The 13245-nt window shown below is 41.0% G+C and overlaps 1 protein-coding gene across 1 annotated transcript in view; it reads right to left on the bottom strand.

Annotated features, from left to right (window-relative positions):
• STK24 (serine/threonine kinase 24) overlaps positions 1-13232 on the bottom strand; it is a 123683-nt gene extending 110451 nt beyond the window's left edge. The window contains exon 1 of the mRNA XM_054012482.1: positions 12977-13232. Within this exon, the coding sequence (XP_053868457.1) occupies positions 12977-13018 (42 nt within the window). The 5' untranslated portion in view covers positions 13019-13232. The remainder of the gene's footprint in view (positions 1-12976) is intronic.
• Between the last annotated feature and the right edge of the window lie 13 nt (positions 13233-13245).

Below are 13245 nucleotides of genomic sequence, written 5' to 3' on the forward strand. Positions count from 1 at the left end.
CCAGTTATGCACCCACCTTATAGTAGCCCCATCTAATTTGTATTTGCCTAGTTTATCGATAAGAATATCATGCGAGACCGTATCAAATGCCTTACTAAAGTCTAGGTATACCACATCCACCGCTTCACCCTTATCCACAAGGCTCGTTATCCTATCAAAGAAAGCTATCAGATTGGTTTGACATGATTTGTTCTTCACAAATCCATGCTGGCTATTCCCTATCACCTTACCACCTTCCAAGTGTTGGCAGATGATTTCCTTAATTACTTGCTCCATTATCTTCCCTGGCACAGAAGTTAAACTAACTGGTCTGTAGTTACCTGGGTTGTTTTTATTTCCCTTTTTATAGATGGGCACTATATTTGCCCTTTTCCAGTCTTCTGGAATCTCTCCCGTCTCCCATGACTTTCCAAAGATAATAGCTAGAGGCTCAGATACCTCCTCTATTAGCTCCTTGAGTATTCTAGGATGCATTTCATCAGGCCCGGGTGACTTGCAGGCATCTAACTTTTCTAAGTGATGTTTAACTTGTTCTTTTTTTATTTTATCCGCTAAACCTACCCCCTTCCCATTAGCATTCACTATGTTAGGCATTCCTTCAGACTTCTCGGTGAAGACCGAAACAAAGAAGTCATTAAGCATCTCTGCCATTTCCAAGTTTCCTGTTACTGTTTCTCCCTCTTCACTAAGCAGTGGGCCTACCCTGTCTTTGGTCTTCCTCTTGCTTCTAATGTATTGATAAAAAGTCTTCTTGTTTCCTTTTATTCCCGTAGCTAGTTTGAGCTCATTTTGTGCCTTTGCCTTTCTAATCTTTCCCCTGCATTCCTGTGTTGTTTGCCTATATTCATCCTTTGTAATCTGTCCTAGTTTCCATTTTTTATATGACTCCTTTTTATTTTTTAGATCGTGCACGGGGAGAGTTAAGTGCCTAACAATGGGATCCACAAAAGCCAGCATGCTGAATAGAGAGCCACCTAAACTAGCCGGTAGGAAATGCCAAGGAAAAAGGTGTGGCCTAAGACCCACCCCTCAAAGGAACTGAGGCTGTAAACCTTCTCTTCTGAAGTTAGGCACCTAAGCCCTTTCTCATTCAAAACACAGAAAGTTAAGGAGGCACCACCTTCCCTTATAACTTTTAGCCCAATGGTTAGAGCACTCACTGAGGATGTGACACACCCAGGTTCAAATCCCACCTGCCTGATGGGAAGAAGAGATTTGAACATGGATCTCCCCACTGCTAGAAGAGTGCCCTGACTACTGGGCTATCAGGTATTCTGGGGCAGGGCTCTCACTCTCTTCTGTTAAAGCTGTTCTACTGCATATAAATAATTAAATATTAATTGGAACAGGGGGCTGGAACTTGGGTCTCCCTCCTCCCAGATGAGAGGCCTAATGACTGGGATGTAATCTCTCAGTCTCTGGCCCAATAAATATTTAGTTATTTATACACAATGGAACAATTTCAACAGGAGAAATTAAGAGAGACCTACCCCAGAATACCTCATAGCCCAGTGGATAGGACACTCCCTGGGAATGGGAGACCCAAATGGAAATCCCTTCTCCTTATCAGGCAGAGTAAGGAATTGAACTCAGATCTACTATATCCCAAGTGATTGCTCCAATTACTGGGCTAAACGTTTTAAGTAGGGTACCAGCATCAACCTCTCATCCTCCTTTTAAGCATGCTCTGAGAATACCTACCAGATCAGGCACCACAGGCAATGTAGGCAGGGCTATGCCTAATTTGAGGATCCCACTGGGAATTAAGCATGAGAACAGCTAGTGAGGAAGTTAGGATATATTCTCTGGCAGATTTTTAGACACCTACAGAACTTTAACAGCAGAAACCTAGGTGCCTAGAGTTAGGCAGCACCTAAGCAGAGAGTTTTAAAGGATGTCTGTGGCACCTAAAAGTTGGACTTGGGCATGTAAATCCTTTTGTGGACCTAGCCCAATTTTTTAAACATCTTTAAGCTTGTCACAAAAGTTTTCTTCCCCATAATGTGCAAGTTCCCCTCCTTTCTTCCTCCAAGGAAGTTACACAGGTCTGAGGCCCATAATAGGCAACATTTAGTATCACCCTGCAGGGGAGATTCCCAGATACTCAGTGGGACCCAGATCCTGCTTCCAGCCCTGGAAGTTCCTACAATGCCATGTCTTAAAGTCACAACATTTTAAATACAGAAAGCTACATAAAGTAAGCTGAACGGATAGAGAATAGCCTGTTTTTCAGAAATTTTAACAAATCCAACTGAAGTTAATGGGAACTACAGTTTCAGCATCAAACCATAAACCACCTGGGTTTTTCAAAGAAAAGATACAAAATACTACCATTAAAATGTTTTAAAATTCTAAAAGATCTGTTACAGAAAAGCTATTTTACATGTGACATATACAAAATACAGTGGCATAGTATTAAAGCCTTATTGAATGACGTGCCTACACACCATTTGTGAGTAATACAGACATCTCAGATTTAAGCTGATATAACTTTTATAGCACATCATGCATTCTCTCGCCAACCTCTATTATATTTGTGGTGGGTTTTTTAAATTAAACTACTGGAAGTGAAAAACCTGTTCAGTCATCAAATGCGTGATTAAAAACACTTACACCCCATCAGTATGCTACAAAGCACAGACCAGAATATTTTAGACGCATGACAGCAAGAGACAGAAAAGTACATAGGTGCCCTCAAGAATTTTAAAATGCTGTAATAATCTCCAGCTCCCATTTTATTTTTAAAGAGATTACACTGGTCTACAATTTTTGAGAAGTCGTCTGCTTCAGAGATAAAATGTGCTATTTATTATGTATTTTGATGTGCTGAATTCAAATATGACAATTAAAACAACTGATTGGCTACGGTTTCTAAGATATTTAAGTTTTTACATTTTATGTTTATGTATATTGTGTAGATAGAGTTTTAATCATAAATTGTAAACCTAGGTCTTTTCATGTGTTTATGGTTGCTTTACATGATAATAGTTCACCTGTCCTGTTTATGTAACACTTTAAAAATCAGCAAAAGGGTTATATAAATAAAATTTATTATGAAACAAAAGGCAAAAAACTATTATGTACATAGTTCTTGGCTTGTCTCTTGTATTCATTAAATGGAGCATCTCTTGTCACTGTCCAGCAATAGTCTGCAAGCATTGATGGGCTCCATTTGCCCTGATAGCGTTTCTCCATTGTTGCAATGTCCTGGTGAAATCGCTCGCCGTGCTCGTCGCTCACTGCTCCGCAGTTCAGTGGAAAAAATCTAGATGAGAGTGCAAAAAATGTATCTTTAATGACATGTTGCAACCAAGGCTTTTGTATGCCTTGAGGAGGTTTTCCATCAACAACCTGTAGTTGTCTGCCTTGTTGTTTCTGAGAAAATTTATTGCCACTAACTGGAAGGCTTTCCATGCCGTTCTTTTCCTTGCCACGCAATGCATGGTCAAATGCATCATCTCGAAGAAGTTCACGAATCTGAGAACCAACAAAGACACCTTCCTTTATCTTAGCTTCACTTAAGCTTGGAAATTTTCCATGGAGGTACTTGAAAGTTGCTTGTGTTTTGGCAATGGCCTTGACAAAGTTCTTCATCAGACCGAACTTGATGTGTAAGGGTGGTAACAAGATCTTCCTTGATTCAACAAGTGGTGGATGCTGAAGACTTTTCCTCCCAGGCTCCAATGACTGTCGGAGTGGCCAATCTTTCTTGATGTAGTGGGAATCTCTTGCACGACTATCCCATTCGCAGAGAAAACAGCAGTACTTTGTGTATCCAGTCTGCAGACCAAGCAAGAGAGCAACAACCTTCAAATCGCCACAAAGCTGCCACTGATGTTGGTCATAGTTTATGCACCTCAAAAGTTGTTTCATGTTGTCATAGGTTTCCTTCATATGGACTGCATGACCAACTGGAATTGATGACAAAACATTGCCATTATGCAGTAAGACAGCTTTAAGACTCGTCTTCGATGAATCAATGAACAGTCTCCACTCATCTGGATTGTGAATGATGTTGAGGGCTGCCATCACACCATCGATGTTGTTGCAGGCTACAAGATCACCTTCCATGAAGAAGAATGGGACACGATCCTTTTGACGGTCACAGAACATGGGAACTCTAACATCACCTGCCAGGAGATTCCACTGCTGTAGTCTGGAGCCCAACAGCTCTGCCTTACTCTTGGGGAGTTCCAAATCCCTGACAAGCTCATTCAGTTCACCTTGTGTTATGAGGTGTGGTTCAGAGGAGGAGGATGGGAGAAAATGTGGGTCTTGTGACATTGATGGTTCAGGACCAGAAGTTTCATCCTCTTCCACTTCCTTGTCTGACTCAAGTGAGAATGATTCTGGTGCATCAGGAACTGGCAGTCCTTCTCCATGGGGCACTGGGCGTATAGCTGATGGAATGTTTGGATAATGCACAGTCCACTTTTTCTTCTTTGACACACCTTTCCCAACTGGAGGCACCATGCAAAAGTAACAATTGCTGGTATGATCTGTTGGCTCTCTCCAAATCATTGGCACTGCAAAAGGCATAGATTTCCTTTTCCTGTTCAACCACTGGCGAAGATTTGTTGCATAAGGGTTGCAGCATATGTGTGGGGCCCACCTCTTGTCCTGATCTCCAATTTTGCAGCCAAAATAAAGGTGATAGGCTTTCTTAACCATAGTGGTTATACTGAGCTTTTGTGATGCAAAAGTCACTTCACCACAAACAGAGCAGAAGTTATCTGCACTGTTCACACAAGTACGAGGCATCTCTGCTCACTTTGGCTAAACAGAAATGTGTCCCTTTGCAAAATCAAACACTGACAAATAAGAGAGCACGACACTGTATGATTTCTAGAGCTGATATAGGGCAATTTGTTCAGCAGAGTGATGTAAGCTTTGTTATGATTGCATCATCCATGACTTCTAGGAATAACATGATGCAATTCATATCATGGATGACGCAATACCAGCTTCAGATTGCATCGTTCATTGTTTTGCCTAAAAAGCAAGTACTGTCCAAACCCAGTCAGATTTATTCATAGATCCAGTCAAAGATGTATTTTAGTCATTTCTGGTTTAAATTGAGATCCCTTCCCATTATAACTCACTTATCCTCCGCCATTCCTAAGTCAAGGGTCGTATATACTGACCTAATAGCATATCTTGAAAACTAGAGCCAATCAACAATTTTAAGCATCATTTTCGTTCTCAGTGACCCAGAATTAGTAAAGTTTGACTACATTTATTTCAGAAGCATTTTGGCTGTAGAGCAGTGTTATCTACTAATGCTGTGTATTCACCTATACTAATCTACATTTCAGAATTTAGTCACTCTTTCTATACATTGCAGTTCACTGGAAGACTGAATAGTAAGAAAAGCCACTGTTTCAGAGATGTTGCACCCTCACTGCAACATTACTGTGGAAGGAAAAAAACTTGCTCTAGTTGTCAGGAAATACTTCCCTCCCAAAATGTGAAGGGATGAAACTACACTTCCTGTACCTTCACATCCTGTGTCCTACCTGTCACTTTTAACAAAGAAATCCAGTCATTTGCCTCCTAGCATCCACATGGTTTTCCTGCTATAACAGCCTCATTTTTAATATAATCACATACAGCAAGCTCATGTTAAACATCTGGGCTGCAAAAACACCAAACTGTTACACCAGCAGAGTTCTGGATCATTTTTTATTATAATTTCTCTCATATCTATTTTTTTCACTAAGAGGAAGAGGCTAATTTATTCTGCAGTTGAGTGGAATACCTTTGATAAACAAAATATGTATCTTACAATGAAAGCAATCACATTCCACAATCTCGCATTCTTAAGAGCATTTTGTTGATTTTATATATAATAGGGATGTCAATACCGTTTAAAACGTTAACCATTTAAATATATGTCGTTTAAACGGTTAACTGTTTAAGAGGCTGGGCCCACTCCAGCTGGCGTGGGGGTTAATGGTTAAGGCAGTTAACCGGTAAGACTATGCTTCTACACATCCCTAATATATAAACTACTAAATTCACTTGTTCTTTTAAAACTATTGACTAGATTTCTGTAAGGATCCATGCTGAAACTATACTACAAAAAGAACCATGACACTACATTATTCTCCCCCTTTGTGCTTTCTGAATTTCATTTCATATAGTCAATCCTCTCTGGGAACCTATTCCATTCTGATTCTATGCCACTAAGAGAAAATAAAAACAAAATAATTCGCTCTGAAATGTTTCTAATCCTTTACATTAATTCCTCCAAAGATTTCCCTATAGATATCTTCACTGCTTCCTTTCCTAGCCTCTCCACCACTTTGTGAATTTCCTGCTTTAAGTAAAAAAGATTTAACTTTCAACTACATTACCACCATGTGAGACAAACTTTTTCTCTGACTGTTTTTCCTCTTTTCACGTATAAGCAATATTCACTAATCACAAATGCAATTAAATCTGATTTTAGGACTACGTTCCCCATCAAAAATATTGTTATCTGAATCCAAACTTCAAAATTTGTCTAAGCCTGAAATAAACCAATGTTTAAAATTTACTTATTTTACTGGCGTCATCTTACCTGGCGGACTTGTCCATTTTCTTAGTATTTTATCAATTTTTGAGGCTGCGAAGACCCTTTCACTTCACACAGGAGGTCTTCCACATAGGCCTTAACCTTACACATAAGATCAGAAAATTTGACTCCGGAGTACCACCTCAGAAAAATAGGAACAGCCATGCTACAAGCCAGATCGTTGTAATTCACTTGTAGGACATGCATAGACACCACATACAGTTGAGTCATTAGCTTTTTTTATTTATTTTTCTATTCTTCAAAAAGGAAACTGATTACAGGTAGCATCTATCCCCAAAGATTATGTTGGTTTTTGGTCATAACATCTTGGAAATTCACCATTCAGATACCAAGAGTACTTATGAGTAGACTGGATGAGGATTCCAGCAGAAGTCAATCTTTTGGGCATCCTTATCTCACAGGAAGGTCTGCCTGCCTCTGATTTTGGGTCTCCAGACACAACCTCAGGCTACAGATCCTCCATCTAGCACCCCTTCTGATAGCTGAGTCCCTGTGGTCCAACTACCTAGTCTCCATCACTAGTGCTGGCTATCAGAGGCTCCCCATTAGCTTAAGCATACCCTTTTCCAGAGCTCCAACCTGGAAGGCACTCTGGTTTATCATTTACCTCTTCAAGGACATGTGATAATTGAAGTACATAACACACAGGCTTAGCAAGGTTTTGTTTGATGGTTGGGGTTTTTTTTCTGTTTGTTTTATACGCAATTACACTTTAAATAACAAAAGATATATACAAATCTAGACAAAACAATATAACACATATACACCATCTCTGGAGTGTTCTTTGGGATTTGAGTCATGGGCTTATAAGGATGACTAGGACACTTCCTCTCCCCTAACCTCCTATGCATGGCTTCTCCTCTGGTCTCTTATCATCCTCTTCAGCACAGCTTTTATAACTTCCAGTCCCTTTGTCAGGTGATCAAAGTCTCTCATCAGGTGATCAGCTGCTTAGTTACCAGTTTGCCTGGGCAGACTGGCTCTTTTGGGCAGTAACCAACTCCTTGTCCAAAATACTTCCACATGAATAGAGCACCAAGGTTTAATTACCTTTCGTTGTTAGCCCTATGTCACCACCCCTTGGAATTTTAGAGAGCAGGAAACAAGCCCCATATTCAACATGGAACTCTCAAGTCTGACACAAATACACGCAGACAATCCCCAACATCAAATAGAATTCAAAAGCTATACATTGACATTCTCCAAATTGTCAAACCACAGTTATAAGTTTACTTTTAAATGCAGTCTGTTATGGTCTGCTCCTGTAATGCTATGTACAGATATCTTGCACATAAACAATCAATCAGGAAGAGAAAGTCCACCTTCCTGAAACAATTTGTAAATTCTGAAAAGAGAAAGAAACTGAATACTAACAAAAACATAACTTAATCTGATATCTTTTGAGATGCGTGGGGGAAGGGATGGGGGAAGGAAGACCAAAAAATTCCAACTGCATTATCCTTGTTTAGACTCCCTAACAGTAATATTAATCACGATTAATTGCACTGTTAAACAATAATAGAATACCATTTATTTAAATATTTTTGGATGTTCTACTACATTTTCAAATATATTGATTTCAACTACAACACAGAATACAAAGTGTACACTGCTCACTTTATTATTTTTTACTACAAATATTTGCACTGTAAAAATGATAAACAGTATTTTTCAATTCACCTCAGACAAGTACTGTAGTGCAATCTATCGTGAAAGTGCAACTCAGAAATGTAGATTTTTTTTGTCACAACTGCACTCAAAAACAAAACAATGCAAAAAACTTTAGCGCCTACAAGTACACTCAGTCAACTGGTATTCTATTGTTTAACAACGTGATTAAAACTGCAATTGATCACAATTTTTTGAGTTAATCATGTGAGTTAACTGTGATTAATCAACAGCCCTAATTAATAGTATTTTATATTTTATAGTAGAAATTCAACTGAAATTGGTACCTTCCACTCATCCGAAGGCTTGAGTTAGATCTAGACTAGCGGCTCTCAACCCTTCCAGACTATTATACCCCCTTCAGGAGTCTGATTTGTCTTGCGCACCCCTCCAAGTTTCACCTCACTTAAAAACTACCTGTTTACAAAAACCAGACATAAAAATACAAAAAAGTGTCACAGCATAATATTACTGAAAAATTGCTTATTTTCTCACTTTTACCTATAAATTATAAAATAAATCAATTGGAATATAAATCTTGTACTTACATTTCAGTGGATAGTATATAGAGCAGCATAAGCAAGTCATTGTCTGTATGAAATTTTAGTTTGTACTGACTTCGTTAGTGCTTTTAATGTAGCCTGTTGTAAAACTAGGCAAATATCTAGATGAGTCGATGTACCCCCTGGAAGACCTCTGGGTACACGTACCCCTGGTTGAGAACCACCAATCTAGACTACAGTTCCAGGAACAAAATACTGAGGAAATTTTATTTGTAGGCCACGAGAGACTTTCCACTGACCAGCCTTGCCAAACTCCACATGCTTTAAGTAAGTGAGAAGCTTTCCTAAAGTAAAAAGATAAAGGTCATGTGTAAAGAAGAGGGAGGGCCCACAAAGAAGCACACTGCTGATTAAATTCGGGGGTGAGCCTTAATTTGAATGAGTTGCATGTTAGGGCTCTGAACTGATTCCTGCTCTGCTCTAGTAAAATGCATGGAAAAAGAAAATCCATTACTTTATTCACAAGAAGCTGATATTATTAAATTACTTCATTAAATGCAACATTAGGTTTCAAAAATGTCATTGGTTAACACTCACTAATCATGATTTCAATTTTAGAGATTTGTTTTTTAATACTCTGCCAGTTGATGGCCACAAAGTGGCCTTAATTAATCAAATTATATTAAAACACTCAGATTTTTATAGTGACAATTGCAAGGTCATTTAGGGAAAGGGCTCAGAAGTGCAGGCAGTAAACTAGGTTTCACTGACAAAAACATTAATGTAAGGGAAGCCAAGGAACACCTACATCTACATAAACACCATCACATGACAGAGTACATGTACCTTAGCTAGCATTATAGATAGGGCTGTCAAGCAATTAAAAAAAACTAATGGCGATTAATCGCACTGTTAAACAATAATAGAATACCATTTATTTAAATATATTTTGATTTTTTCTACATTTTTCAAATATATTTATTTCAATTATAACAGAATACAAAGTGCACAGTGCCCACTTTATTTTTGATTACAAGTATTTGCACTGTAAAAAAACAAAAGAAATAATATTTTTCAATTCATCTAATACAAGTACTGTAGTGCAATCTCTTTATCATGAAAGTTGAACTTACAAATATAGAATTATGTATTAAAAAAATAACTGCACTCAAAACCAAAACCATGTAAAACTTTAGAGCCTACGAGTCCACTCAGTTCTATTTCTTGTTCAGTCAATCGTTTGGACAAATATGTTTGTTTACATTTGCAGGAGATAATGCTGCCCGCTTCTTGTTCACAATGTCACCTGAAAGTAAGAACAGGTGTTCTCATGGCACTGTTGTAGCCGGCGTCACATGATATTTACATACCAGATGCACTAAAGATTCATATGTCCCTTCATGCTTCAACCACCATTCCAGAAGACATGCACCCATGCTGATGACGGGTTCTGCTTGATAACAATCCAGAGCAGCATGGACTGACGCAAGTTCATTTTCATCATCTGAGTCAGATGCTATCAGCAGAAGGTTGATTTTCTTTTTTGGTGGTTCAGGTTCTGTAGTTTCCGCATCGGAGTGTTGCTCTTTTAAGACTTCTGAAAGCATGCTCCCACACCTCGTCCCCCTCAGGTTTTGGAGGATACTTCAGATTCTTAAACCTTGGGTTGAGTGCTGTAGTTATCTTTAGAAATCTCAAATTGGTACCTTCTTTGCGTTTTGTCAAATCTGCAGCAAAAGTGTTCTTAAAATGAACATGTGCTGAATCATCATCCGAGACTACTATAACATGAAATATATGGCATAATGTGGGCAGAATAGAGCTGGAAACATACAATTCTCCCCCAAGGAGTTCTGTCACAAATTTAATTAACACATTATTTGTTTAACGAGCGTCATCAGCATGGAAGCACGTCCTCTGGAAAGGTGGCTGAAGCATGAAAGGGCATACAAATGTTTAGCATATCTGGCACACAAATACCTTGCAATGCCAGCTACAAAAGTCCCATGCGAACGCCTGTTCTCACTTTCTGGTGACACTGTAAATAAGAAGCGGGCAGCACTATCTCCCATAAATGTAAACAAACTTGTTTGTCTTAGCGAATGGCTGAAAGAGAAGTAGGACTGAGTGGACTTGTAGGCACTAAAGTTGTACATTGTTTTGGTTTTGAGTGCAGTTAGGTAAGAAAAAAAATTCTACATTTGTAAGTTGCACTTCAATGACACAGAAAAGCAGGCCTTCTTTATACAAGTCTATATAGCATAGAAAAGCAAAAAGCCACATACAATTCTTTTTTAAAATCACTTGCAGGTGACCTTTAACTATAGTATTCACTATTGCAATAATGTAATAAATGAGGCTTTAAAAATGCACCAACATGAGAAGCAGTTAAAGTTCCATGAAGCCATATGGCCTCTTTATGAAATATAATACAAAATATATACATAGTATAACTTTTCCCTACACATACTGAACATCTAAGAATAATCTTCTGAAAAATAAAGGGTGATTTCAAGGGTATCAGCAGGAGATGAATGACTTGGCAGAGTACATGAAAGTCAGGAGCCCTGCAGAGCACAAGGATAACTGGACTGAGTGCACACAATCTAAAAGAAAAAAACAAAACACTGTGCATGTGTAGTACATGACATGTTTAACTATTTCTTAACTCTTTCCCATCCATTTCCCCCCTACGCTTTTGCAAGTACATATTCCTCTAAAGTTATACGAATGTGAAGTTTTCAATTAAAACCTCCAGGCTATGCTAGCCCAGAAAAACATGAATTAGTGTATTTGGTAGATGGAAAACTAACCAGAAATAAATTCACCTTTAAATTAAATAAATTAAATAAATTAATGGAGATATCCCATCTCCTAGAACTGGAAGGGACCTTGAAAGGTCATCGAGTCCAGCCCCCTGCCTTCACTAGCAGGACCAAGTACTGATTTTGCCCCACATCCCTAAGTGGCCCCCTCAAGGATTGAACTCACAACCCTGGGTTTAGCAGGCCAATGCTCAAACCACTGAGCTATCCCTCCCCCCTTAAGCTAAAACCAAGTATAAAAATGTCAACCCCAAAAATAATTTGAGGAAATTACAAAACAAAACAAAAATGGAGGAAAGGGGGCTCAAAGTGGCATCTCATGAAGTAGCATGCAAGGTATAATAAAGATACACGGGGAATATTATAGTAATACACAAATACTGACAGTTTTAAGATTTCTCTGCAAGTGGTTTGTTATTTTATTTGGACTAGTAAAGATAAAGTAGACAGGGATGCCTATCCCAGGGATCAGGAGCCCTTGACAATTATTCAGAAACAAGTCATAATATACATGTTAACCCCAGCAGCAAATTCCATAACATAAGAACAGCCAGACCAAATCCATCTAGCCCAGTATCCTGTCTACTGACAGTGGCCAATGCCAGGTGCCCCTGAGGGAGTGAACCTAACAGGTAATGATCAAGTGATCTCTCTCCTGCCATCCATCCCCACCCAACATACCAGCTCTAACTAAGCAACTCATAGGACATAACAAAAACCCCGAACACCCTGGCCGAACATCATCCCTCCAAGCAGCCCCTGCCTGCCAAAGACCATCCTACAGGGATGGGCACGACAGCACGCCCTGAAGGGCGACGCTCTTCCAGTGCAGGGAGGGTTTGTGTTTCCAAACTCAGCTGAGGAGCGAGGAGCTGAAGGCGATTGAGAAGCGCCCGGAAGATGCGGGCTCTGGGGCGGAACGTAGCGCTCCTGAAACCCGCGCCCTCCACTCGGGCAAGAAAGGGGGCGAGCCGCACGGTCCAGCCACCTCGGGCTTTATTCTGCCAAACGCAGCTTGTTTCCAAACGAGGAGCCCCGGCCCGGCCCGGCGCAGCTCCGCGAACTGACGGGGCAGTGCCAGAGCCAAGCTGCGTTTCCCGACAGCACCACGACCGCCCTGGGGACTCGCCCCCCAAACGCCCTGCGGCCGCTGCTCGCACCCGATCCTCCCCCCGCGCCCAGCCAAAGACCAACCCCCGCAGCAGCAGCAGCACATAAGGGAGGGAGCGAGGTTTGGGCCGCAGAGGCGGATCTCCGCAGGCGGCCTCTCGCCCCCACCCCTGAGGTCTCCGGGTGCGTTTCCGTGCCGGACCCCAGGCTGCGCAGCCCCCCCAGGGACGGATACCCGCAGCCCCAGGCCGTTCATGCCGCAACCCCCCGGCCGGGTGGGACTAGATTCTCACCGACATCTCCCGCAGGCCCGGCTGCACCGGGGAGTGAGCCATGGCGGCGGCAGCGATGCGCGCTACGCGGGGGTCGGCTCTTCTCGGGCTGCTCCAGCGACGGGAATCAGCTCATCGCCCCCTCCCCGGGCGACTGGCGGCGGTCCGGCGTGTCTGCGCGCCGGGGCTCCCTAGCGCTACTTCCCCCCGCCCCTCAGGTCCCGTCACAGACGCAGCGTGGAGCCCAACCTCCTCCTCCGCGCGCACGGAGCGGCCGTTACTGGTCTAGC

This window comes from Malaclemys terrapin, chromosome 1, assembly GCF_027887155.1.
Source record: "Malaclemys terrapin pileata isolate rMalTer1 chromosome 1, rMalTer1.hap1, whole genome shotgun sequence".
Lineage (NCBI taxonomy): Eukaryota > Metazoa > Chordata > Testudines > Emydidae > Malaclemys > Malaclemys terrapin.